We start from the raw sequence: 26,812 nt of genomic DNA on the forward strand, positions 1-26,812 counted from the left end.
CATATGCACTGGGAGGGCTGGCAGCGATCGAACTCGTTGCTGGGACCTCCTACTTCATATGAATTGGACGTCTATTGCCGTCAATGGCAGGCGATTAATTTATGAAGCAACTTTGAAGCCGTTATGGCACTAGAAAGGTTGTTGATGTGTTTAGATAGTTTCAGTGTTGTACGTGGTAATATGACATACTCGCTAGCGTTTGGGTAATGTCAAAATGGTTCCTTTTTAGAGCATTTATGGCCGTCAATGGCAGCCAGAGACTGAAAATACAAAAAATCAATCAATGTGTATGCATGTATCTTGGGGACAATTTGTTGTCTGTCTTCTAAGCAGGAGGTTGTTTTTATACGGGTTAAATTATGTCCAGATTGATGAGTTGTACATTAACCTTTCTGACAGAGAAAATTACTGTGCAGTTCTAAAATCGTCAAATTATAATAGGAAACAAACTCTTGGTGCATTCTAAAGGAAAATAAATCCATGGTGTACCCTAAAACAGGAAAATACCACTTTAATAAAAGATTTAACATGGTTTTTATGTACATTTTTGCCTTCAAAATTGACGGTTTCCAATTGCAAAGAAAAAGTTACGATTCCAAGTAGCAGCAGTGTTTTGCAGACAGCTTTCACTGTGTGTATCCCTTTCTTGTTTCCAATTGGTCCAACTCAGACGGGGAGGGTCTTCCCAGCAGGAAGAGGGGGAGGCTGGGAATGTTGGACTCGGCCGCTCCGGTTTCCCTGTCGTCGAGGAGAAAATGTTTTGGCTGCTCAGTTATTGTTTTTTTTTCTCCCCATTCACGACGATGATCTTTTGAAATCTGTCCCTCGCCGCCTCAGAAGTTGCGGAACGGCATGCCGAATGTGAGCGTGGGCCGTCGGGTAGGTAACGTCGGTCGCTCGGTTGCCCCGGCTCATTTCCTGACTTGTGCTCCAAAGGAATGTGCGCTGGGATTTCACGATAGCCCGCGACCGTAAACGACGCGGGCGAAAATCCAGGCCCCGCGTTTGTCCGATATAACTTCTCAGCGTGCAAGATGTATGCTCGAGGATCCTGTTTTTTACCCCCCCCCTTTCAGCCGCGACTTCCTGTGTGTCAATAGGCCAAGTGTACCGTACGGGAGTGCGTATCCTGTTCGATGTTTGAGTAACTCCACAGTGTGTTTAAACATAGCATTAGCTACTTTGTGTGCTTTCTGAATGGAGGTGGACATTGACTCATTTTTTGAAGTATTGAAAGCTGCTTGGTGTCACAATCAGTGTGACGTATTTGCTGCCTCATTTTAGGACGCCACTATAATTGGGGGTGGGATAACTGATAAGAGGGGTGTTTTTTTTTTAAACAATATTTTGCTGTTGAATTGGACTCTGTGACAGATTGAGAGCATTCATTTTAGTAAGGAAAGATGGTGATGACACCTGCATTTTCTGAACCGCTGTATCCTCACTAGGGTCGCGGGGGGTGCTGGAGTCCATCCAGGTGACTTCGGGCCAGAGGCGGGGGGCAACCTGAATTGGTGGCCGGCCAATCACAGGGCACAAGGAGACAAACAACCATTCGTGCTCGCACTCATACCTAGGAGCAATTTAGAGTGTCCAATCAGCCTACCATGCATGTCTTTGGAATGTGGGAGGAAACTGGAGTACCCAGAGAAAACCCACACAGGCCCAGGGAGACCATGCAAATTCCACACAGGCGGACCACAGGTCCCCCACGTGAGACGTGCTAACCACTCAGCATTTCCATTATGCTTTCAAAAAAAAGCAGCGATATTTTGTAAATTTTGGCAAGTAATGTGAAATTTTACATGGTTTTCATTGCCAAATTTCCTTTTTTTTTCAAAATACTAGGGGAAATGGAAAAGCAGCTATTGACAGAATATATTCGATCTCGATTTGTATATAGCTAACGGTGGTCTATTTCATTTATTTTCTCAAGCTTTGGCACACATTAATTGTTTTTCTGGCCAAATTTGAAATAAAATCCAGTGTTGTGTGTGTTTGAAGGTACATTAATGTGTAATGTTGGGCAAGATTTTTAAATGAGCAATCACGTCTTGTCATATGCTCGATTGCCATCTCTTCTTAACCGAGTAGCTGAATTTGAACCATAACGTGACCTCAATGATCTTGAGGATTATTTGTCGAATAAGCCGTGCGTGTACTAGCTAGCATAGGCGGTAGCCAGATTTTTGCTCACTAAGCTCACCTAACACGTTCAATCGAGGATTATGTTACCTTCACAATATGAGGTTATATGTTGGGTATTATATGATGAAACCTCATCCAGAAATAAAGTATCTTCTTCATATGTTGTCAATAGATCGATTGTCTTTGGCCAAACACCAAGAGTAATTGATTACCATTTAATGCTGATGTAGATCCGAATCAGCTGTTTTGCGAGGCAAGCTGTGAGCTTGACTTTGATTAAGTTATGATTATCTTTTGTAACAAATTGACGAACCGTATCTGGGTCATGTTCTGTCAGTGGACATAACTTAAAAAAAAAGTCCATGACCACAGTTGTGAGTGTGAAATCACATTCATGACTGCATTGCAAGGAAAATTGGCTTGATACTTAGATAGCTTAGTCATCCAGTAAAAAAAATGTTTGGATGTGAAATTTGGTGCAATGAATAATTTTTTTTTTTTTTTTAAATCTCTTTCAGCTTGACAATATAAGTGCCTTTTAAGAAGATAGCCTGAGCCCGAAGGTCCGAGGGAAGCTTGTTTTACCGACAGAGCCAGAAACAACATCTGGGGGCCGCCATTTTGCGCACCATCAAAGAAGAATAATGGTCTAAACCAGCAACAGCCCTCGCATACTTTCCAAAGAATAGCCCACGAACGCGCGGTGGTGTACGGCCAATGGGCGATCTCGCCGCTCCGCCGCCATCTTTCTGATCCCGCTGGCTCCGGCTCATGGAGGACTCGTCAGCTCGTTTTAGGAGAGGACTGTGACCAGCCTTCCGCTTCCCGCACCGCCATTGTTTTCCAATAAAAACAGTTTATGATCAAAAACCCGAGGACATGGCATCGGGGAGAGACACAAAATGGCTGACCCTGGAGGTGTGCCGACAATTTCAGCGTGGAAACTGTTCGCGCAGCGACGAGGAGTGCAAGTTCGCTCACCCGCCAAAGAGCTGCCAAGTGGAAAACGGGAGGGTCATCGCCTGCTTCGACTCGCTTAAAGTAAGAAAGATGGCATTGTTGTTTTTCTGCTGCTAATAGCGTTTGGGTTAGAAAGTGGAGGTTTTGGTGGCTGTCCACCATCAGCTGCTTTGCCCGCTAATGGCATCTGCCTCACCATGTGACCCGCTAACAGCCGGCTCCTGACTCGCATGAGAGGCAAAACAGGCTGCAAATGTCTCTTTTTCGATGTTAGCTAGCAAGAGTGTAGCGCCGCTGTGTCACGCGGCTCGCTCGTTGGCTGACATTGACGGCAGCAGACATCCAATCTATTTGAACAGGGAGAGGCTGGCAGGGAATGAAGTCAAATGGATTAGGGGACCATCGCCATCAATGACTCAACTCTGTGGACTTAATTTAATTAACATTAGATGAGATCGCAGACATCTAAGAGTGATAACGAATAGCAGTTATTGGGACATGAAGCGGGCCTCCACAAAAGCAGTCAGAATTTGATTTGTTTTATCTTTTATTTTCATTCTGTGACCTTGAACCTTTTCTTATCATATCATTTAATAGGGTAAGCTGCTAGCATTTTAGCACAAATTCTCAATCAATTAATCAATCAAAAGCCTTTATTGTCATCATACACAGCTGCGTATAACGAAATTGGTGGTGTCACTCCAAGCTTTTCGAAGTGTTTTCCCAGTAAACAAAAAACATAAATAGTAGTATAAAAAGTCACATCCCGGCTAGGTGAATTCTAAAATATTCACCTAGCTGGGATGTGACTTTTTATACTTTTATACTACTATTTATGTTTTTTTTTTTCCTTTCTAGTCTCTGTAACCCTTGACCTCATTACCCCCCATTTTTTTCAACCCTTCCGTTTCCTATTACAAACATCCTGCAAACGTGCCTTTTATTTTTTTAAGTTATTTTGAAAAAAAACATACAAACAAGAAGGAACATGGAACCAAATGCATGATCATAAACAAATATAGCACAGCCAATTAGTTGATTAATCCTAAAAAAACAAATATCAGTGCTGAGTTTTTAATTACTGACGTAGTCGATGCTGTCAGAATCAACCTGAATCGGAAATCAATTTATCAAAGAGTTGATTTGTTTAGCACTGGAAAGATAGCTTTCCTCACACGACGTGAATTTGGCGAGGAGCTGGCCACGTCATCGGAACGGCCACGCAGATGACCGCCTCGCCATGTGTGGAGGAGTGCGGCGATCATCCCTCACGTCGGTTGAGAGGATGGAAGCGTGCCCGCAAATGGCTGTTGAAAGAGAAAAATGAATCCGAAGCATCCTAACGCGCCGTTTTGCCACTGTCCTCCTCCCAACGCAGGGCCGATGCTCGAGAGAAAACTGCAAGTACCTTCATCCGCCCTCGCACTTGAAGACCCAGCTGGAAATAAACGGGCGCAATAACCTCATCCAGCAAAAGACAGCGGCCGCGGTGCTTGCTCAGCAGATGCAGATCATGATCCCGACGGCGAGCCTGCAATCTGTGGTGAGGGTCCCGCATTGACGCATTCACTGCAGTCGACAGGCACACACATTCAATTGGACAAAATGATCACGTATCAGCGCCATTTTTTTTAGTTGTGCCGCACTAAAACAAAGTATTTTCCCTCCCTTAAACGAGGGGTGGGGAACCTATGGCTCGGGAGCCATATGCGGCTCTTTTGATGGTTGCATATGGCTCTCCGAGGTCAAATATGGAAACCCCTGGTAAAAGTATCTAGTCCCGATTGCACAAATTGGGCATCACTGTAGCGTTGACTACCTCTAGCCCCCCTTAAATCATTTTTTTTTTTTAATTTCGACCTTTCTGCATGTATACTCACTGATACTCATTGATTACAGTGTAGCAATGTTGTCAAAAGAATTCAGAGACTTTTGTTCTTTAAAAGTGGCAAAATGACTAAAAAAAATGCACACATGGTCATTTATTTTGAAATTCTGAATATGGCTCTCCAGGAATAACATTTGATAATATGATTTTTTTTTTTATGGCTCTCTCTTTCAAAAAGGTTCCCGACCCCCGCCTTAAACCATTCCACCCCACGTCGGATCCGCGTCTGATCTCCTGGTTTCCTCCCACGCAGGGTCTCGGCGCCAACGCCGGTCTGGGCTACGGCTCCTACTTGACGCCCCTCACCCACGGCATGGGCCTTCTTCCCACCGACATGCTGCCTAGCAGCCAGGTGCTGGTCTCCGGCAGCCCGCCCATCGCTGTCCAAAGCTCGTCCTCGTCGTCCTCTCCCTCCCCGTCGCAGAAGCTCCAGCGCACCGACAAGCTCGAGGTAGAATCTCGCCCGTTAGCGCCGGCCCCGGTGGTCAGTCACGTCATCATCCCGCCTCCTTGGCGTACGTCGCTGCCGTTTCAGGTGTGTCGCGAGTTCCAGCGAGGGACGTGCACTCGGGGCGAGACGGACTGCCGTTTTGCCCACCCCAGCGACAGCCCCATGATCGACACGGTGGACAACACGGTCACCGTTTGCATGGACTACATCAAAAGTCGCTGCAGCCGCGACAAGTGCAAGTATTTTCACCCGCCTGCGCACTTGCAGGCCAAAATTAAGTCCGGTCAGCACCAGACAGCCATGGCGGCCCAGGCTTCAGCCGCAGCCGTGGTATGACATCCGTTTCCTTCCTATTCCTCTTTATCCGTAGGCGATAAGCGCGATAGTTCAGAATCAAAGTTGAGTTGAACTAAAATGTACTCTTTATGTGTGCTATACGTGTTCTCCATACACCATCTGTGTCGTTTAAAATGTAAACCATCGTGTTTTTTGTTGTTGTTTTCTCCCTTTCACATGCCGTATTTACTCGCATATTTGGCGTATTTGTCGCTCAAAAAAATGATGACTGAATCGAGGGTACGGCATATATGCGCCCAAATTAGACTTTACATTCACGAAACGCCGTAACGCAAGACAATCCGGCCGATATGGTCATTTATTTCAAAACAGATAAAACGCTTAACAAAATTTATGTCTATGAATGAAATTCAAGAAAAAAAATTAAATGTATCTTGCACAAAACATGAAAAATATCACTTGTGCCTGCCTAGGGATGACAAACCAGAACACTTCCTGGTTGTACTGGTCACGTGACTTCCTTTTTTGAATTTGTTTACGTGCAGACAACACCCTTTCGGAATGTGCAACCCAGCAATCAATTAATACAGAATCTCAGAAATACCACATGCGATGATTTTTTAAAATATTTTCCCTTCAAATGAACACATTTCTACTTCCGATTAAAATGGAGGTGAAAATTGTGAATCAGGGGGCTTATACGCGAGAAATTATACAAATCAACGATTTTAAGGCCATTTTAAGAGTGCGGCTTATACGCGAGAAAATACGGTTCGTTATACTTTACTGCATGGCTTTAATATTTACATTAGCGGTCGATTTAGCTCCATAGCTTATTGTTTACCCAGCAAATACGAGACAGCTGCCGTCGCACACGGCTCTCCTTTTGGTTGTTTCCTAGCAAAAGCTGTATAGAGTCAATGTCGTGTCATAATGTTTTTATTTTTTTACATTTCTGTGTCTTTGTGTAACCGTTAAGTTTGGATGACATGGCCCACGCACCACCGTAAGGATGGATGAGGCGTTGTCGGCGACAGCCGTCCAATCCGTCCGTAGAAACGGATTGGGCCTCTGTGGCCGACCAGTCATTTGCGCCCCCCCATCCTTACGTCCTCGCGTGGACCCATAAACACATGGTGGTCGTGTTTAATCCACGTTGCCAAACTCTTTAACAGCTCCTCCCATTAGCGTCTTAACCGAAAGCTCAGGAGCGAATCTTAGAAAGACGAATTAGCGAACGGCACCCGCCGAGCGCGAGGTGCTTCTTTTTAGCCAGCGAATGTTTGTTACTGTGCATGCATACTGTGTTTTATGTGGTATACTTACTACATTCAGCTTATTTTTGTTTTCCCCCCTTCTCATCTATGCACAACGCTGTCCCCCATGATGCACCTCTGCTTGCTGTATGTTAATACGCTTGACCCCCCATTGGCCCACTGCCATCATGTGCTCGCTGTCCGCACTTAAAAGACTCAGTCGACTGCCAAAGCAATGAAGCGACCCCTCGAGGCAACTGTAGACCTGGTATTTTCACCTTTTGCTTTGCATGTAGCCAGATAATGATACCGTGATAACGTTGTCGTTCTGTCGTTCCGTGAACTGTGAGCTTTCTCTTAGTCTCATTTGTGTCATTCTCAGTAGAGCTAACGTGATACATGATTTCCATTCGTGTTTGTATCCTAAAACCAACCACCAGTGCATGCTGTGGATTTTAACAGTTAAATTTGAACCGCATAGCCACGTTCATTTTCTTGGACTGGAGTGAGCGCCCGGCGCTGTGGAGCGCTGGCTGAAACGCCCCGTGTCCTTTTTTTTGTTTTGCAGGGCTTCCCCCACAGCCTTCTGCAACCGTTACCAAAGAGAGCAGCCCTGGAGAAGAGCAACTGGGCCAGCTCGCTGCTCAGCCCCAGTTTGTTGCACTACCAGCAGGCTCTGGCCAACACGCAGCTGCAGCAGCAGGCGTTCTACCCCGCAGGTAAGGATCGAACGGCTCGCCGGGGTTTCTACCCCCGGAAATGCGGCTGAGAATAGCTGGCCAAATTTTTTCGTTGTCGTTTGAGGCGATTGCAGTTCAGACGAGCGGCGTGTTCTGCCCTTGCTACGTCCCCTACTTGAGACAGCAACATCTTATGTGATAAAGGGAAAAAACACTGTCATTTTTCCAATGTGTTTTATTGGAGCACCACAGCAATAAAAGCCCATATTTCCCAGAAGTAGACGGAATAGCTGATGGCGGACATTTTCAAATGGCAGTATTGTCGAATGCGAGTATCTCAGATTAGCCCGCCTAGTCGACGCGCATTGTTTGTCCACGCTCCGGACTAAACACGCTTTGGAAGACCAGGCAGAGGAAAAAAAAAATAAGGCAGGGACAGATTTAACAAGTAGCGTAACTATGACGAAAGAGTCCCTATTTTTTATGCATGTACATTTGAAACATAACATTAGATGATTTAGCTCGAAATGACCCCATATTCAAATCAGGACAGCAATTTAACTAACTGCCTATTTAAGAATAATTCTTAACTTTTCTCAATGAAACGTAGCTTTACAAAATAAAATAGCTCTGCAGCCGTGGAAACACAAAAATGACTGAGAATATAAATTGTTTACTTGCAGAAATTCTCTAGTCGCAAAATGGGAGACGTTGTCAAATTTGCAGGTCCATCGCCGCATACATCAGAACTAAATGGCGCCTTTTTGTTCGTTTTTCTGAACACGGAAAAAGCTTTCTCCACACGGTGACCTTTTCAATGACGTAACTTCATTTCCAACGAGCGTTATTGTAAATCGGTTCGAGCAAATGACTTTGCTCTTCGCTAATGAACACAATCAGCCACGACCGCTCTTCAGCCACCGCCACGTCGCCGCCACGTAACAGACGCCGACATTCGGCGAGCGGGACCTAGCCAGAACACGCCGCTACCTAGCAACATTGCCGTTGACATGACAACCACTTATTTGACCGGGCCACTCTATTTTCTGCCGTTTTCTTTTCCTAACTAATTTGACGAGAAGAAAGCTTTGCTCATCTCCTCCTATTGCGCCCACACAGGGTCTGTTCTGTGCATGACTCCTGCCAACAGCGTCGGTAAGTGCCTCCTCGCCGCGTGCCTTTGAAAGCCAGGTGAAACTCGCCACGATGCGAGAACACCATCTATTTTAGCAGCGCGGATGACACACACGCCGTTTGATTTTAAAGCTGTCTTCGCACTCTTGTCTACTTGTTTGATGGCATTAATATTCCCTTCGATATTACCTCAGCTTTTGGAACTACCACGGTAACAATGTGGTAGGATTTTAAAAAAAGACGTCCTCAAAATCTCCATTGACGTAAAAAAAAATGATTCTCTCAGCCATTATCATTGGTACACCCCTATATTGTTGTTTTGAAGTTGGAATATAACGAATGGTCGCTGCCAACCTGTCCAGGTTCAAAAGGATTGGATGTTAATGGCAGTTAAATTGACTGTCAGTGAGCAGTGGTTAGGAACTTTTTTTTTAAGTTTTGTAGCCACTAAAATTACAAAATACGTTTTAGTTCATATTTTGAAATTTTCAATTTTAGTATTGTTGTCTCAATAAATTTGAGTATCACAGAAAATTTCAGTCGTTCCAGTGAAAAAGAAACTAGAATATTTCATGATTTTGGAGCATTTTTGTTTAAGATTATTGAGCACAATTTTTATAAAAAAAAGATTTTTCAATATTTTAGCAATGAAACATGTACAAAAAAGGCCTAAATTTACTTTGTTTAGCCAGCTAACAAAATTGAGAATAGATTCCCATCATAATAATTGGCATGTTTGTAATTAATTATTTTCCTGGTGTACCTAACATGGCTGACAAGGACATTAAAAAAAAAACGTGCAAAAATGCTTTGGTAATATCTGGTGATGTTGCTTTGTTGAATGTCCGATAAATGTCCTAATTGTTCCTGTGGTCAGCCCTCGCTCCCATTTCTATCGGCCCCGCCGCCTCGCTCCTCTGTGTAATCTCACGCCAGCTGCAGCTCTAACACAGTGACGCCTCGCCGCTAACGTCATTTCGTATTTGCCTGGCGAAAATGAGAGCGAGAGAGGCAGACGTCGCTATGGTTACCATAATGCTCCACCTGCCTTTTCATTGCTTCCATGGTTTCCCCCCTTCCTGAGCCAGTCCCCATGATGTACAGTGCTACGCCTGCTAGTGTCTCTGCAGCAACTTCTCCCGCCACAAGTGTCCCCTACGCAGCAACAGCACCAGCCAATCAGGTTTGCTTCTTCTATTTTTTTTTTTTAATCCTTGGGAAGCTTTTTAGTCAAGACAACCTTGGGCTCTTTTTAAATCAGAGGAGTCGCTTTGTGTCCCTGCTTGCATCGGCTGTCATCGAGCTTTTTTTTTTTTCACTTTGTAGAGACATCTGCAAACACTTGTGTGTCAATTTTCATACTTTTTTTGTTGCTTTTCCTAAACGTGTCTCAGATTATACACAGATTGTGCGTTTTACATATGTGCTTTCGGGTTTAAAAGAAATATTTGGATATTAGGTAAATGGAATTTTGGAAAAGAGACCACAATGGAGAAAAAAAAGACTTAGAAAAGTGAGTCATCCCAGTTTGATGATGTAATTGGAAATCGTGACTGGTCGAAATTTGCTAGATGACCCTATTAATCATCCAAATCTGCCCTCATCAGTTTTGGATTATATATCGTGCACTGTAGGCTGGTTGAATATTTTAAATTGTCCGTTCACCAAAATAATAATAAATATATAAAAAAATAAATAATTATTCGATCGAAATTTTCGTCGTAACACGAGCATGTTGTATCACGAGGTACCACTGTATTGTTTTTCAAATCAGGGCACAATACGAAATTGCCTATCTTTTGTTTTTTCCATGTCGTCCAGCACCACTTGAGCTCCCAGTTCACGTCGGTTACGTTTCTACCATCTTTCTCCGCAACAGATCATTCTCAAGTAACCCGGAGAAAGAAAACTCAGTGCCAGAATGATCCAGATCAGCCCACGTGCACCCACAAGGTTGTTGCCGCGTGCTGATCCAGACTCACCGGTGGATGACATCACCGCGCACACACAGTACGGTATCCAATTAAGGATTGTACGTGTCTCACACACACACACACACACACACACACACAAAACACACACACACAGCAAAACCCTATGCATGGACATGCCGTACTAATCCGCATCGTATTTATGGTAATCTCCCACAGAAGTTTCAGACGCATCTAAACAGCAATTTACTGGAAAATACTAACCGATGTTAGAAATGTTAGCTGACATTGTAATGATGTAAATAGTCACATTGGCGGTGCCCACGTTAGAGATTGTCGACTTTCTTGAATGCATCATTTTCTTTGTAACAGTAATGATTGTTTGACCTCGTGCCAGATTCCGTTTTTGTTCGTTCGTTCGTTCGTTTGTTTGTTTTTATTAGCGACGACTAGTGAAAAGCACTTATTTTAAAGATGGCCCTCGATGTACAGGACAGGCTTTTATCCATAGTGAGCAGTGCTCCTCCACCTGGTGTGCCTTTGCATTGCATCGAAAGCGTTTTTCCCGTATTTCCACCCAATCAAATGTTCTCTCGCCGGGCACCTTTATTCCCCCAATAGAAAAAAAATAAAAATAAAAAAAAATAAAAAAATGGATTGGGCCAGAATGATAGGCATTTCTAACAAAGTTTATTCAAAAGCAAAGACTTTGGTCTTAATTGAATGTTACAAGTGCCTGAAGAGTTGTCATTATTTAAGGGGCTTTCAATGACATTGGCCTGTATTTAAAAGTAAATAATAATAACCAGACGGAATCTAGAAAGTCGTGAACATGTCGTAATTGCTTTGTGAAGACGTTTATGAATATTTATGTACCCTCGAATGATTATCTACTCTTTATTTTATTTCATATTTAAGATGACTGTGTAGTCCTCGTTTGTCCGACAACGATGTTGCTTAAGTAGTTAGTTGAATGTGCAAACCATTAGAAGAATTTCAAGAAGGATGTCAAATGACGTTTATTTAGACAAAATGGAGGACGATGTTGGAAATATTATTACTTTATTCCTTCGTTTTTAATATCTTAAATGTTGATTGAGGATGGCCGTTTGTGACATTGCATTAATGGACCTTTTGAGAAGATTCACAATACTTACCGTCAAATACACCATGAATTAAGCCATTAATATGCTCATTTTACATGACTTTGTTTTATTAATTCAGACAATCGCTTCCGCTATTTTATTATTTCTTCACCACAATGTCATTTTTATGGCAAATTCCTTGACGCCGACAACATTACTGCTTATGTAAATGTTAATGGAGCTCACCACACGACTTATATTTACTCCGTGAATGTATATTCTTACGAAGCGACTTTCATTAAAAAAAACATTTTAAAAAATAAATAAAAGATGAAAAAGCAACGTTTAAAATAGGCAGGAAGTGATCGCATTTGCCTCCGACAAATTGTCGTTTGGATTTCAGGGTGAAAAGCGACTAAAGTGAAAAGACTTTTAGAATTGTTGACGTGACAAAGTGCATTGTACGTGCTAAACGTAAATAATCGTCACCAATTAAGGATGTCTGTCTTGGCTGTGATTGTACTGTCAAAAATTTCATTTTAGATTGGTTGCATCGTAACACTTTTTCAGTATGGTGGTGTGAATTTTAGACATACTGCAGTAAATAATCCTTTATTGATTAAGAATGTGTTGTTGTTTTTCAAGCACTTACATAGCTTACAGAAGAGGTTTTTTTTTTTATTGTTGCCTTATTCTTCATCTAGACTATTTGCATTTAACTCATTTGCCGCCATTGACGGCGATGGACATCCAATACCGTTGCCATCCCTCCCGGTCAATCTGATTTGAACGTCCACTGCTGACAATGGCGGTGAATGGGTTAATTTCACTCTGCTGGTCAAAAAGAGACACAACTCTGGGAAAGGATGTCTGATGGAGATTAAAAATGTCACTCAGCACTCAGAAAAAAATGCTTTATGAGGATAATGATGATGATGTCGTACTGCTATAAATGGTTACATTAGTATTGATTTGATCCATCAGCGGGCCTAACTTTAAACTTGTCCTCATTTTCTTATATAATAGTGAACCTATTTTACTGTGTATAATTATCCATTTCATGTGAATAGTGATTTATAAAGTCTATTAAAAAATCTAATGTCAATAAACACTGTCCAAATAAAGGCAATGCTGTCATCTGTCATCATTTAAAAAAAAAAATATGATGTAGGTTGGGCCAAAGGTTTGAACACATTTTAAAGGGAAATACTACAACATATTTATCATGATCATAAAATGTTGAATAATTTAAAAAAAGTAAATATGGCATTAAACTTGAATAAAAAATACAACCTAATATACATGTTCAGTGAATGTGAAGGAAGTGTTACATCAGGATTGCAACACAACCTGTACGAGTGAATAAGAATAATAAAGCGAAGCATTCTTAAATTTGGCCAGGCAGGCCGACGACGATGCAGCGTTGCCATGCCAACAACATCCGGCTCATTCTCTTCCTCCTCCTGGATACACGTCCCCAAGCCTCCTCCGTGATTGGTTGCTCGCCACTCGGGTGTCACTGGGGCAACCGAACGACGGAATACTTCTCTATTTTGTTAACACATGAACGGAAACGGGACGCGGCCAATCCCATTGGCAGCCCATTCAAGTCTGCCGGTTACCAAAGTCCCTATTGGCCGACTTCCACTGTCAATCAAACGGCCATGGACTGGAGGCGGGACTTATGCTACAGTAGTCGAGAGCTGTCAAAAAAAAAGCTAAAATTGGCGTTCCAACGATCGCCGCTCTCCTCCCGTGTGTATGACGACCGAAATGACGTCGGGAAACAAGTGAAACATTACCGATATGCTGTAAAAGACATTAAAGACACAGAAGTCGTCTTTAACGTTTTTCAATAGCGTCTTTACTTACTTCCGGGTTCGCTACCAACCACGCGCGTGCGCTCCTTCATGTTTTTTTTTTAAGAGAAGGGGGCAAGTCCAGGCATTTCCCCCTCCTCGGCGTCCTCCACGGAGCAAGTTTGTTTTTTCTGTCATATGCTGATCTTAAACCCATGAAAAGCGGCGTCGGTCGACAATCCCGGCAGCCGCGTGGTTCTGCGTCGTCGTTGGGGGGGGAGGAGGAGGAATTTCCACAATGAAGCCCGTGTCCGAGCACCGGGTCTTTGTGCTGTGAGCCGGACCCACATCGCCCTATTCTCGCCAAACCACCGCCAGAGAAATGGTAAAGCTTGACATTTCCGGCCGCTTTTCCACTTGAAGCCAACCATGCGTGAGTATAAAGTGGTGGTCTTGGGCAGCGGAGGGGTCGGCAAGTCCGCCCTGACGGTCCAGTTCGTCACCGGGACGTTCATTGAGAAGTACGACCCCACCATCGAGGACTTCTACCGAAAGGAGATCGAGGTGGACTCCTCGCCCTCGGTGCTGGAGATCCTGGACACCGCCGGCACCGAACAGTTCGCCTCCATGCGGGACCTGTACATCAAGAACGGCCAGGGCTTTATTCTGGTATACAGCCTGGTCAACCAGCAGAGTTTTCAGGACATCAAGCCCATGCGAGACCAGATCATAAGAGTCAAAAGGTGGGTGCAATGTGGATGTGTGAGTGGCAGAATGCGTGGAAATGTCAAATGTAGGCCATTTTGGTGCATGGGTGGGCCTGGACAAAGTAACAACAGTACAGTAGGCCCATATGCACATTTATCTAATTGTTCACTATAACTCGCTATTGTCTTTAACAATGGGAAGAATCATAAAATGCCCATAAATCCCCCTAAAAAGCCACAAATATCCTCCCAGAAATGAACTGAAATTCACCTGATCCGTCCAGCCGACCCCCCGGAAAAAAACATTTTACGGCGTTTACGCTGGTTTTACTGTATGTCAATTTGTGTGTTTTTAACTTGTCTGCCCTTAACTCGTTTGCCACCAATGACGGTAATAGACATGTCATCCATTGCTCGTATGTCACCGTCAACGACAATTTCCAATCCGTTGAAGATGGTGGTTTAAAGTAAGGTCACCAGAACAAGTGGATTTGTACAGGGAGCTGGTTACTTTAAAAAAAATTGTGGATATAAGATGCAACATCCAAAGTTAAGGGGAAGAAATACCGGGAAATCCCCTTAATACGGTAAATGACGTCCTCCTCATATGTTGGTCAAGGCGGGTAAACATTGTGACAAATCCCAGCAATCTGAAACCACAAAATCACTTAACGTTAAAAACGACACTCTTACAATTACAAAGAACAAATAAAATCCACTTGAATCCCATTGATTGAGCCACACAAACGGACCCCGTGGGGCTTTTTAGGGTCTCGTTGGTTTACGTACAATGAACTTGAAGTGCTTTTCATGAAAATATTGACCTTTATTTTCATTCGCCCTTCCCTTTCCAACGGATTGGACGTCTGGCGCCGTCCATGGCGGCAACAGGCGAACCTTTTGGGCCAAAAATAAAGCAGCCTGGCCCATTGAGTTTGATGGCGACACGTGCTATCTGCTAACACTTCCTGTCTGCTCCAGACAAATTCGAGCCAACACCTTTTTTTTTCCCTTTCCAAAGCCCGCGGACCGTCGCGTATCTTTGGCCGCCGTATTCCCTCACCTCCCGGGAGCGCAAATTTCCTCCTCTGTTATTATGACTATATATAGCGCCCCCCTCCCCGTCCCGGTACGCCTCACGTCTTTGTATGGAAAAGAGGCCCCAGTGAGCAAGACAACTTTTACAAGTGCCTCTATTAGATAGAAGAAAGAAGCTGTGTGAAATCCACTGATGGATTTAAACGTTGGCTGGTGTGACTCGGTAGACCCTTTTAACGGCTTTTGAAGGATGTGAAGAGTTGGACTGAAAGCGCAGCGGGGTGCCGCTTCATAGCACTTTTGCCCAGATTGAAGGACAAGCCGTTGGAGCTTCTGGGTTTTGAAGACGAGAAAAGGCAGTACGCTTGGTAAAAGCACATTTAAACGAGGCCAAGTTGTGCATGTTACAGGACATTTGCGTTCAAGTCAATCTAAAAAAAGAAGCAACCCTGTATCACATTTGTTTTGTATTATATTCAGGGTTTTCTCACCACTGCTTTGTAAACCTGGCGGGTCGCCAGGCGTCTCAGAGTGGTGACATCAGACAGTCAATTGCAGTGTAGTTTTTTTTTTTTGCAGAAATGTGCCTTCTTGAAAGACTCGACGTTTAAGTATTGGCTATAAATTATTTATAGTCACATATATTAGTCCTAGTTTCCTAATTCCTTTCGATTTTGATGTCCAATCCAGAACTAGATGCAAAAACTTGGCCAATCTGACCCAAAAATCATCCCAAACTTGTTTTCCCTACTGTTCATTTTCAATGATGATTATATTCTTGGTTTGTTTTCTGCTAGTCAATAAAAAGACTGATGAAAATATCATAAACTAGTGAGTAGATTAGTTTTTAATTCGCGCATAACGCAAATCTCCACCTAAATTTAGACGCACTGTCAATATTTGACAGAACCGAGCCAAATTTACAAATGTACAGTCTATAACTTAAAATAAAACTGAAAACTTAAAATAAAACTGAAAAATAGCAACTCAAGAATTCAATGAATGTATTAAAAAACAAAAAAACAAACAAAAAAAAAAGCCCACCTTTGAATGTTCTGTTTCTGTGTGAATATTCATTAGCTGTGTTACCATTAGCTCTTCCAATGGATTTATTTTTTTAAAAAGCGGTTATGAGGTTATTTAATGTTTGAAATATAATGCAAAACTGCCACAGAAAAACTTTATTTAAAAGGTATACAACACAAAAAAAAATGATGAAACCGGTTTTGGCACAGGTCGGTTAGTTAGCCTTGAAATGAAAACGCTTCAAAATATCTTTTTGGATGTCATTTTGAAATCCGCCCCCAAAATGTCAATTTTTGCCGGTACACGGTCGATTGGTCGCCGGTCTTTTGGTCGCCGATCTTTTGGTCGCCGGTCTTTTGGTCGCCGATCTTTTGGTCGCCGGTCTTTTGGTCGCCCGGAAGGTTATTGATAATTACCATTTAAATGGTTGCTCAAATTCCCTAAATACAAACTGTGAATGACGATTTAGTCATACTTAAAGCCCTATTAATTATTAGGCTAAAGAAAAGCTCCACATTTCCCGGACTTTTATTGTTTTTTGTTGGAGAACTTGTTAAGACCCTAACGGACGTCGCTTCTTAAAGGGACAACGCATGTCCATACAAACTCTTCTACACTCACACGTCCACTCAGTGAAACTGCTCATGGCCATTGTTGGCTTTTATTGATGCGCAGACCATGTTGTTTTACCTTGTTCTGTCGCCTGTCTTTTGGTCGCCGGTCTTTTGGTCGCCGGTCTTTTGGTCGCCCGTTGTTGCGGTCGGGGCGACCAAAAGACCGCGACCAAAAGACCGGCGACCAATCGACCGCACACGGGTCAGTTAGCCTTTAAATGAAAACGCTTCAAAATGTCCATTTGAAATCCGCCCTCAAAATGTCAATTTTTGACAAACGCTTCAATTTTGCACGTCTGTCCTTGTCAGGTACGAGAAGGTCCCCGTCATCCTGGTGGGAAACAAGGTGGACCTGGAGAGCGAGCGGGAAGTGTCGTCCAGCGAGGGACAAGCGCTGGCCGAAGAGTGGGGCTGTCCCTTCATGGAGACGTCGGCCAAGAGCAAAAGCATGGTGGACGAACTCTTCGCCGAGATCGTGCGGCAGATGGACTACGCCGCCCAACCCGACAAAGACGACCCTTGCTGCTCGTCCTGCAATATACAATAGCCCAAGTAGACTTTTGGCGCCTTTAACGGCCGGACTTGAATGACTCTTAATGGCAAAAGTGACATTTTAGAAGAAGAAAAAAAAAATACCCTGGCCTTATGTTTGCTCGCCACTTTTTTTAGTTGTCATCAGCGTAGAGTTACACGGTGGGACCTTGATTTTTCCAAATTTGACGTTCCACGCTACGATATTCCCGAAGTCTTTGCTTCAAATGTGAACAAAGGTTTGGATTTGGGTACGTTTTTGTGCAGTGCTTTTTTTCTACTTATGGCTGGGCTGAACCAAAGAGGTGACCTGAAAGCATTTTTTTTTCCAATACTGTAAATGAAAAAAAAAAGACATGTTATAGCGTCTTCCATTTTTTTTTTAAACTCAGTGTCTTGCCATTGGCAGTGATAGATGTCCAAAAATAGATTTTGGACGTGTACCACCGTCAATGACAGTAATACATGATGGTTCACTTACGTGGTTATTATGATAATCACCTTAGAAAATAGTCTTGATTATTTTAAAGCTGAAGTTGTGAACACTCCATATTTTTGGACATATTTTTTTTATGCCAGCATACTCTTACTTCTTAAAACGCCATTGTACATATTTTGTATGGAAAGAAAAATGCATGGCTGGGATAGAAGAAGAAAAAAAACACTCATTTTGACGATAAATCCAAGGACAAACAAATGAAGGTGTCAATCCCGAATGCTATATTTTTTTTCTAATTCACAATTTTTTTTTCCTCGTGTGACCATGTTGTTTTTTTTTATTTTTTTTTACTTCCTCATCTGATGATGTTCATAGTTTTACACACACGTAATAAAAGTGCGTCCAACGCTTGGATTGACAGGTTTTATGAGACGAGCTGTGTTTTGTTATGGAATTTCTTGGTAAGGAAATTTTCGAATGTCGTCCTGTTAGCATTGCAATCGCACAAAACATTTCATTCTGCCTTTCTCTGTTTGTCGCAGGTGCTATTCCCCATTCGCCTCATTCCATCTGGTCTTGGCACATCACACTCATAACTCCCCTGCTCAACAACACTGGAGTCGCGCGTGTGTGCACAAAATTACGATGACATCGACGCTCACCTGCTTCCAAATTTTAATCAGATAAGTACACCATTTTAGATTTTTCTTCACCTTAGATCAGGAGTCCAAATAAACGTTCATTCGTCCTTGTAAGTCAAAATGGATTGGACGTCTACCACCGTCAATGGCGGCAAGTAAGTCAACTTTTGGGCCAAAAATAAAGTACTCGACATCTATTCGGCATGAATGTGCCTCGCGAACTAAACTGACTTTGGACCCCCTCGCCTTAGATGTTGCCCGCATTATAAGATTAAGATCAAAAGTAAATTGAAGGTATCATTAACTTTGTAGATGCTAAATGTCATAACTGCTTATATTCACCATTAGCTCGTGTTTATGTTTGAATTTAGAGCAAAATATATTATTACTTAGTACCTGCATTCACAATCTTGATATCAAATTTCTGGTGACGTGCACAAAAATATCAATTAAATATCGTATCTGAATAAAACATCTAATATCGATACTGTTGACAATCCGACGACTTAGTTAGCGTGGACGTTTGATTTCTCTACCCGTCAAATGTAGTGAATGACACCGCAACATCATCTCGCTAATCTCGATAATTATGTTTCAGGGTTTTTCCTCTCAGAACTGATGTTAAAATTCATCCTTTTCAAATATCAGTTTGTGAAGAAATGTTGCAAAGTAGTTTTATTTATGCTAAAGCGTAGTAGGAGACGCTTTTAGGCCGGAGTAGGAAGAAGGTGATTTGTTCTTTTTTGGGGGGATGACACAATGGGAACAACACTCACACACAAACACCCCAAGGACATTGAAGTTAGCTCCCAAAGAAATTTGGCCATCCACCATTCGAGACGACATCAGCAAATTAAAAGGAACCCGAGTAGAAGAACGGACGCTACCGAGCCTTCCGTTTTCCGTCTGGCTTTGTTGACATGACTGTATCCCGGTTACGGGGACGCGCTCGCCCGCTTGCTTTTTATAGCGGCAAGAGTACGCTATAATAACTAGTGTGCTGCATTCCAACTTTTCACAATTACATCCCAGACGCCGAGGCTTTTCAACTTGTCCTTGCCTCAAAGACTGCAGAGTAGAAGGGCCTTTGTTTTTAATGAATATTGACTTTGTCTTTGAGTATTCACCGATCTATTCATATTTTGCTCTCTTGACGAAGATACGCCAACCAGTGTGAACGTCCGAGGTTAGAGCGAGACCTTGAAAGCGTCTCTTACGACTTCCCTCGTACGAATGATGACATTTTAATGCCGTGTGACAGGTGCATGTATACAAGCTGTAAACGGATTGCTTTATATTATTTCAGTCTTTTTTTTTTATATACTCTGTTCACGTCAGTGAATGATTACGTTCAATTTATTCTGATGGGATGGACCTGGAAATGCACCAAAGTCAATAAGAAGTCTCCTGGAAATGTCTTGAAATCAACAAGAAGTAACAGAAATGCTACAAAATTAGCGGGAAGTGACCAGGTAATGCCCCCAAAATAACAATAATGTTACTTGAGGGAGTTTACTGACCAATAAGAGAGTATCCCCATGCAAGTTTCATTTTTTAGTATCCTTGACGGGCTTGACTTGGTGTGAGCTAATGCATTAGCATCATATTTTTCAGAGTATAAGTCGCGCTAGGCAAAAAATGCACAATTAATGGAAAAAAAATGTATACATTGCACTGATATATGACATTTTACGTTAAAGTACTACGAAATATAGGGAACAACAGTCATAACGAGCATCTGTTAATGTACTAACATAACATTTTTTAATTTAAAAAAAAGTAAGCATAACAAGCTGTTGGCAGTCGGAGTGGAAAAAATAAAATAAAAGACATACTAATTCGGAGGCCCAGCCAAACGATGAAAAAAGTGCGACTTATAGTTCGGAAAATACGGTATTTTTTTTGTATGTGTGTAGTCTCCACTAACAAAACCATGCTTCTTTTCAACTTCTCTTAAATTGAGATGTATCACCTTAACATACTTCCTTGACACCAATTAGTTAATTGGACATTCATAATAGAACCTCAGGTAAGATGGGCCACGATTGGTCGCCAGCCAATCACAAGAGTTGATAAATAAGTGCTCTCCTCTGCCTCTGTTCGCCTATTGTTGCCGTTTTTAGAAAGCGGGCGTAAACACGGTGCGTTCAGGTGCTTAATCTCCTCTAATGAGAGCGTCCAGAGGACCGAGAGGCTGACACGGAGGGTCTCGGTGGGCTTCATTAAAGACAGGGACCGGTCTCTGGCTTCATTTGCACGCTGTGTTGTTTGACATCTACACTTTCAGCATATTAATGAGAAGATAAATCACATCGTAGTGAGCGTTCTTTAAAAAAATGTCCCTGTTTTGTGGCAGGAGTGACTTTCAAAGAGCGCCGGGCACAATTCTGTTTGAAAGCGTCCCACCGGGCCTTCAACGGCGCAGGTGTGTGAATTAAATAGACGCCGCCGACTCGTCCTGTTTCCGACTCCGGCGTCCCATCTGTGCATCTGTTGCCTCCCCCAGCTGCGATGCTCCGCGTCGTTTTTCGTCAAAATGACAAGGGGAGTGCAGTTTGAGTCACGACGGCGCCGCTTGACATTCGGAGGAGCGTCTCCGACATAGAGGTCACCTACATTTTTGTCAAAACAACTTTGATATGGCTGAATATGAATGGATGCATACTTAGAAACTAAAAGAGATGAGAACATCCATTAATCTTGGTCATTTAATGATATTTTGGGGATGATTAACAAACATTTATGAAATAATCATAATGGGGTTCTTGTGTACTTAGCCGAGGCCTCATATCGATTGATAATGAATTTAGTATTACCCAAAGGCAGATATTTCATGCATTAAGACAGTTTTTAACTGAATTGAACGACTTTATTGTCATGATACAAGTACAATGAGATCTTAAGCTTCACCATAGAGTGGACATATAAATAAGTAGTCATAAAAAGATGATGTTGACGCATACGAGTCGTACGGTGTTTGTAAGTTTTTTGGGGGGTTTGTAAGGGGAATCATAATCATTTATAAGGGCAGTTATCGGCAGAGGTTGACAGGTATGTTGACGTCACTGGTAAGATATGTCAATAGAAGGCGCATTTAACATTGCTATGTCGTAAATAGTAAATGGCGTAAAAGTTAGTTTTGCGTCGTCACCGTCGTAAAGCGAGACTGCGGCGTGGCGTCCACTTTGCGCATGCGCTAATGTATCGCCACTTCCCTGGCTGACTCGAGTCAGCTGACATTGGGCAGGACGTAGTGGCGAATCAGCAACATCTGTCTTGGGTCGGATGGTGATGGCAGACTCTGTAAGTCCCGAAGAACAAGTGGCGGTGATCGCCAACACCGACATCACACCCACGGAGTCGGAGAATAACATCATTAATACGGTAGTGCAATTTGCCCACGTTTGAATGCCGTGCACTTTGATTCCGACTTGTCGTTAGCTTGATGAGCTAGCAGAAGGGTGTGCTGTTCATTCCAATTCTGTTTTGTTAGCTCCATTTTGGAGTGCAGACAAAACTGGGGGAATTTCACTAGAGTCATTTGCGCTCGGTTAACGTTTATTCGTGCTATGATCAAATAAAGAAAGCTGTTCTTTTTAAGTTGTTCTGGTCTAAACTTCACTTTGGATGCTAGCTCGCTAACGAGTTCATACACTCATTGTTGTTGGCGTTAAAATGAGTTTTTCTCCTCCTGTCTCGACTGCAAATTCACTGTCGAGTCTAATTAATTTCCTGCAAAATTACTTGGTTTATTTTTTTCTTGCATTATTTGAATGGAGGAACTTGTTAGTTAAAGGGGGAAAATGTTTGGGTCACGTGTCTCAGCCTTGCCCTGCGATTGGTCATAGCAACGAACTGCTTGAGACGTAATGACAATAAATGTAGTTTGTTTCGCCTTTTTGTAATGTTGCCCAAATAAAACAACTTTAACTAATATATAGAAGAAGCTGCCATCTATATGCCTGTTTTTCCTCTGTTTACTGTTTTGGTAAATAACAAAAATGCAATTTGTGACTCTTAAATTGTATTTTACCAGTCCACATTTAACGCCCATAACTGAAACTTGTGCTTTACAGATGGTAGAAAAGGGGACGGCCATGTTAAAAAAGCTGGAAATCAACGTGGCAGAAGCTGAGAAAAGAACGGGCAAAAACACGGTCAACATGCAGGAAACTTACACAGTCTACCTCGTAGAAACACGGTGAGTGATGAACAGATTTTGGCATTTGTAAGAGAGAATGAAAATGTCAGCCATTTTGTGCTGTGTTTTGGTTTGGCGCAGCTCACCCGAAACACCCCCCGACATCTCTCCAACCACCACGCCGGACTCCCTGTGGAGACGCTACAGCGAATTTGAGTTGCTGAGGACGTACCTGTTGGTCACCTATCCGTACATCATCATCCCTCCTCTGCCGGAGAAAAGGGTTAGCGAGTACACATAGTCGGGTTTTTGCTCCTGTTCGTTCACACACACGGTTCCACCTTCAGGCAGAGTTTGTGTGGCACAAACTGTCAGCTGACAATCTCGACCCTGACTTTGTGGAGCGGAGGAGAGTCGGCCTGGAAAACTTCCTCCTGCGCGTGATGTCACACCCGCTTCTTTGCAAGGACAAGATATTTTTCCTTTTTCTAACAGAGGTTTGTAGTGACGTTGATCATTTTCTCAGGCATTACAACCTTGCAGGTCACTCTATACCTTCTTATTATTTGGGGAAAAGGGTTTCTGTCTAAATTATAGCACGTTGAATATCAACTCTCATGTTGCAAAAGGCATTATTTCCTGTGTAAAATGATAGCGGGACATCTAATCCTTTATGGTTTGTGACCTAGAAACAAAAAAAAAGCTAGAGAAGAAGCAATGTTTCTATGCTTGTGGATAGTTCTTAGTGCTCTGAAAATATTTATTAAATGGCTAAACCATTTTTTTCCAGGAAAAGGGATGGAGAGAAGCAGTTTTGGAAACAGGTTTCCAAGATAAGGTACTGTTGTACTATTAAAAATTCTTAGGGGTGAGGTGTTTTCATTAGTGTTACATATGAGTTAAAAAATGTTTTTAGAGAGTATACCTTATTCCATGCACCAGTCTGACTCAATTTAATATGATCTCCCACACTAGGCTGACTCCAGACTGAAATCCCTGAGTGCCATGTTTAGAGTTAAGAACCCTGACAAGTAGGTGTCATTTTCTTTAAGCTGCCCCACTTTTTTAAAACCAAACTATTGCTGTATAAACACTGGAAACGCTGAGCCGCTTGTTCTCCCGCTGTGTTTCCCAAGGCGCTTTACTGCACTGAAACAGTATAGTGATGAACTAAATACCGCCATCTCCCAACTCCTCCGAGTCAGAGCGGTGAGTATCCAATCACGTCCACGAAACTCCAACAATTTTATGCATTGAGGAATAAAATGGAAGTGGCATAAACATGTTTACATTGCCTTTCTATTGCAGAGAGTAGCAGATCGTCTGTATGGTGTCTACAAAGTACATGGCAACTACGGACGAGTATTTAGGTGAGTGCTTGCAATATTACTCAATGCCACCAGAGGGTAGTAAAGAGGCGCGTTCTCATTACGCAGGTCTACATAGCTGCTAAACGTCCAAAATCATATTTCGTAGAGGGGAAAGAGAATTTTCAGGTTTTGTGAGCCTTTTTTCTATTAGCGTATAAAAAATAAAGATCAATGTTGAAAAGAAAAATCCAAAGCTTATTTAGAATACGATGTCGTGATTCCAAATGAACCGTCATGGTAAGGTAAAATGACCAGCCAAAAATGATAACTTTCAACATTTTATTGCCGTTGTTGTTCCAGCGAATGGAGTGCTATCGAGAAAGAGATGGGAGATGGGCTGCAGAGTGCTGGTCACCACATGGACACGTAAGTTTCAAATCAGGAAATCATGGGGGTCCGACTCCTCTTTGGCGCAGGCCGCCTTTAAAAAATGATTTTCATACTCGATTATAGTTCAGAAACATTATCGACCCAAAAATGATTCAAATACTCTTTTTGAGGCTCCTAACAGCAAATATTTTATGTTTTCATATTTTAAATTTGGTCAATAGATAAAGAGAAGCAACCGTACTGTAAAAACTGTTTTGGATTAGTATTTTAATTCATAAAATAAAACAATAGTTTAGTTTGTAATAGTAACAACGGTTTCTCTATATTTTTTCTTTACTTTTAATCATTATTATTTTTATTAAAAAAATACAAAAAGGAAAAAGCAGTAAATATTCTTTTTATTTTATATTTTATATTTCTTATATATTTTTTGTCCGTGCAGATACGCGGCTTCCATCGATGATATTTTGGAGGAAGAAGAGCACTACGCCGACCAATTGAAGGAATATCTCTTCTACACAGAAGCCGTGCGGTACGTTTTAATACGTTCAAATAAAAGGAGGTAAATAATAAATCATTTTTGTGCCCAGGTCGGTATGTAGGAAACACGAGCTGATCCAGTATGAATTAGAAATAGCCGCTCAAGAGCTGTCCAGTAAGAAGCAGCAGAGAGACGAATTAGCCACTGGGGTAACCCTCACCTTCAATTGATCAACCAGACCATTAAATTATGGATTCCCTTACCATAGTATGTGTGTTTATGTGTGTAGATGGTGCGCGTTTTCTCCCTTAAGGGAATGACCAGCAAATTGTTTGGCCAAGAGAGTCAAGAGCAAAGGGAGAGTCGGCTAGCGGCCTTGGAAGAGAGCATCAAGGAGGACGAGCAGATGCTCAAGGACAAGAATGAAGAGTGCCGGTGAGCTCTTTGCCTCGCCTCCAAATCTTAATCGCTCTTTATCTCTTTATCGTTGTTTTCTCAGAGAGTTTGTGCAAACAGCCTGGGAGGACATTGAGCGTTTTAAGGAACAGAAGGACAGAGATCTACGCGAAGCGCTTATCAGCTATGCTATCATGCAAATTAGCATGTGTAAGAAGGTACGTTTATCCAGGAAAGCTAACGCTAACCTCGGGCGAAGGTTAAAAATAAATTGGTGTATTGGTGGTCTCGTATGTCAACATTTATTTGGTCGTCATTTTGTGTTTGCTATGCTTCGTCTCAGGGAATTCAAGTGTGGTCCAATGCCAAGGAATGTTTCAACAAAATGTGAGCCACTTTGCAACCGAGAGGAAAAGTTAAATTTCACTCCGATATTCAGCCTGGTCATTGGATACCCGACGAGCCCTTTTCGGAGATGGACCGCCCGGATTTGGGAAGCTAGTCATCAAGTTGTCAACTATTGAATCTGATTCTTCACATTCCAATGCTAAGTTTGCCCACAGCTTCTCTCGGCGTGGCGCGGAATCGTTTCATCCAGGTTTTAGGTTCTGGATAAGGTGTCTTGAATTAGACCTCAGACCTTTCTTTGGGGTTTTTCCACTTTAAATCCGAGGTGAGTGACAACTCGAGGGCCATTTGAAGCCTGCAATGCAACTATAAAGCTAGTAAATTAAAACAACTCAAAGTCTTATCACCCCTGATCTAAATATCTGCAATTCATTCTGTCAAATAAGAAATGCGTCATTACGGCTTTCACTTTTTGACGTTCTCTGATAAGAAGCAAACCTTGGTCCTTTGTGATGACTCATTCTAACGTGCAAGTTAATGGCAGTCGGCGAGAGCCGATTGAAGTCCGCATTTTGTCCGTTTTTTTCTCTCTTTTAAACGACTGAAACGTACCACTCCCACTAACTGTATCCTCTAACAAGTTACCAAAGCAAGCATGTACCGTAAATGTTGAGCTTTAATTCATTGGCTCACGTGACAGCAATTTTTCGCTTACCTCATTTAAAAAAAAAAATATTGAAGGAGCTGCCGATTATGTTGACTTTACAATTTTGGATACATCAATTAAAAATAAATTGTACTTTCATTGTCGTACATGCCAGCCAATGAGTTAATGATTACAATATATATAAATCACGATAACGGTAACTGCCAAATCAGTTCTGATCAAGATGTGAATCAGAAGGAAAATTATCAAAGCTTTATGTTGTTCCAAATGGGTTGAATGTGATCATTTTTTTGTATTGTTGTAAGCATTGTGGTAAAATACTAATAATAAATATTTCTGTAAAAAAGAAGGATATGATAGAATGCTCTGTTTTGCACTCGGTTAAAATGCTGTTCTGGCAAATTTCTGAAGATGTTTCATTGGGTTGTAGAGGGTTAATATCGTTTTTTGGTAC

The 26,812-nt window shown here is 42.2% G+C and overlaps 3 protein-coding genes and 1 long non-coding RNA gene across 10 annotated transcripts in view; all 4 read left to right on the plus strand.

The window, feature by feature from the left end:
* Positions 1-12,959, plus strand: part of LOC144086647 (muscleblind-like protein 2a) — a 13,582-nt gene extending 623 nt beyond the window's left edge. Inside the window, exons 1-10 of one of the 6 annotated variants that reach the window (XM_077616631.1) lie at positions 780-879; positions 2,667-3,189; positions 4,487-4,651; positions 5,175-5,447; positions 5,532-5,777; positions 7,215-7,268; positions 7,569-7,719; positions 8,800-8,835; positions 9,903-9,997; positions 10,694-12,959. In XM_077616631.1, coding sequence (XP_077472757.1) covers positions 3,028-3,189; positions 4,487-4,651; positions 5,175-5,447; positions 5,532-5,777; positions 7,215-7,268; positions 7,569-7,719; positions 8,800-8,835; positions 9,903-9,997; positions 10,694-10,708 — 1,197 coding nt within the window. In that variant the 5' untranslated portion in view covers positions 780-879; positions 2,667-3,027 and the 3' untranslated portion in view covers positions 10,709-12,959. Of the gene's footprint in view, positions 1-779; positions 880-2,666; positions 3,190-4,486; positions 4,652-5,174; positions 5,448-5,531; positions 5,778-7,214; positions 7,269-7,568; positions 7,720-8,799; positions 8,836-9,902; positions 9,998-10,693 lie in introns of those variants that run through there. The other 5 variants (XM_077616630.1, XM_077616634.1, XM_077616632.1 and 2 more) reach the window with 5 other exon arrangements.
* Positions 12,960-13,556: 597 nt separating this feature from the next.
* LOC144086649 (ras-related protein Rap-2a) lies at positions 13,557-18,396 on the plus strand. Of its 2 annotated transcripts, XM_077616638.1 has the most exons (3): positions 13,559-14,014; positions 14,091-14,372; positions 17,324-18,396. In XM_077616638.1, exons 2-3 carry the CDS (start codon positions 14,257-14,259, stop codon positions 17,559-17,561), a joined length of 354 nt encoding a protein of 117 aa, XP_077472764.1. In that variant the 5' UTR covers positions 13,559-14,014; positions 14,091-14,256; the 3' UTR covers positions 17,562-18,396. The 2 variants fall into 2 exon arrangements, with proteins under 2 accessions (XP_077472763.1, XP_077472764.1); XM_077616637.1 differs by having other exon boundaries at positions 13,557-14,372.
* Positions 18,397-20,737: 2,341 nt separating this feature from the next.
* On the plus strand, positions 20,738-21,303 carry LOC144086517 (uncharacterized). The gene is made up of 3 exons (XR_013304501.1): positions 20,738-20,837; positions 20,982-21,050; positions 21,132-21,303. It is a non-coding gene; the product is annotated as an uncharacterized LOC144086517 (long non-coding RNA).
* Positions 21,304-21,819: 516 nt separating this feature from the next.
* Positions 21,820-26,707, plus strand: snx4 (sorting nexin 4). The gene is made up of 14 exons (XM_077617898.1): positions 21,820-22,009; positions 22,702-22,826; positions 22,908-23,049; positions 23,114-23,263; positions 23,557-23,604; positions 23,742-23,797; positions 23,903-23,975; positions 24,075-24,136; positions 24,437-24,502; positions 24,909-24,998; positions 25,057-25,156; positions 25,237-25,382; positions 25,447-25,561; positions 25,687-26,707. Exons 1-14 carry the CDS (start codon positions 21,911-21,913, stop codon positions 25,732-25,734), a joined length of 1,320 nt encoding a protein of 439 aa, XP_077474024.1. The 5' UTR covers positions 21,820-21,910; the 3' UTR covers positions 25,735-26,707.
* The last annotated feature ends 105 nt before the right edge of the window (positions 26,708-26,812 follow it).

Source organism: Stigmatopora argus, chromosome 13 (assembly GCF_051989625.1).
Source record: "Stigmatopora argus isolate UIUO_Sarg chromosome 13, RoL_Sarg_1.0, whole genome shotgun sequence".
NCBI classification, from domain to species: Eukaryota; Metazoa; Chordata; class Actinopteri; order Syngnathiformes; family Syngnathidae; genus Stigmatopora; species Stigmatopora argus.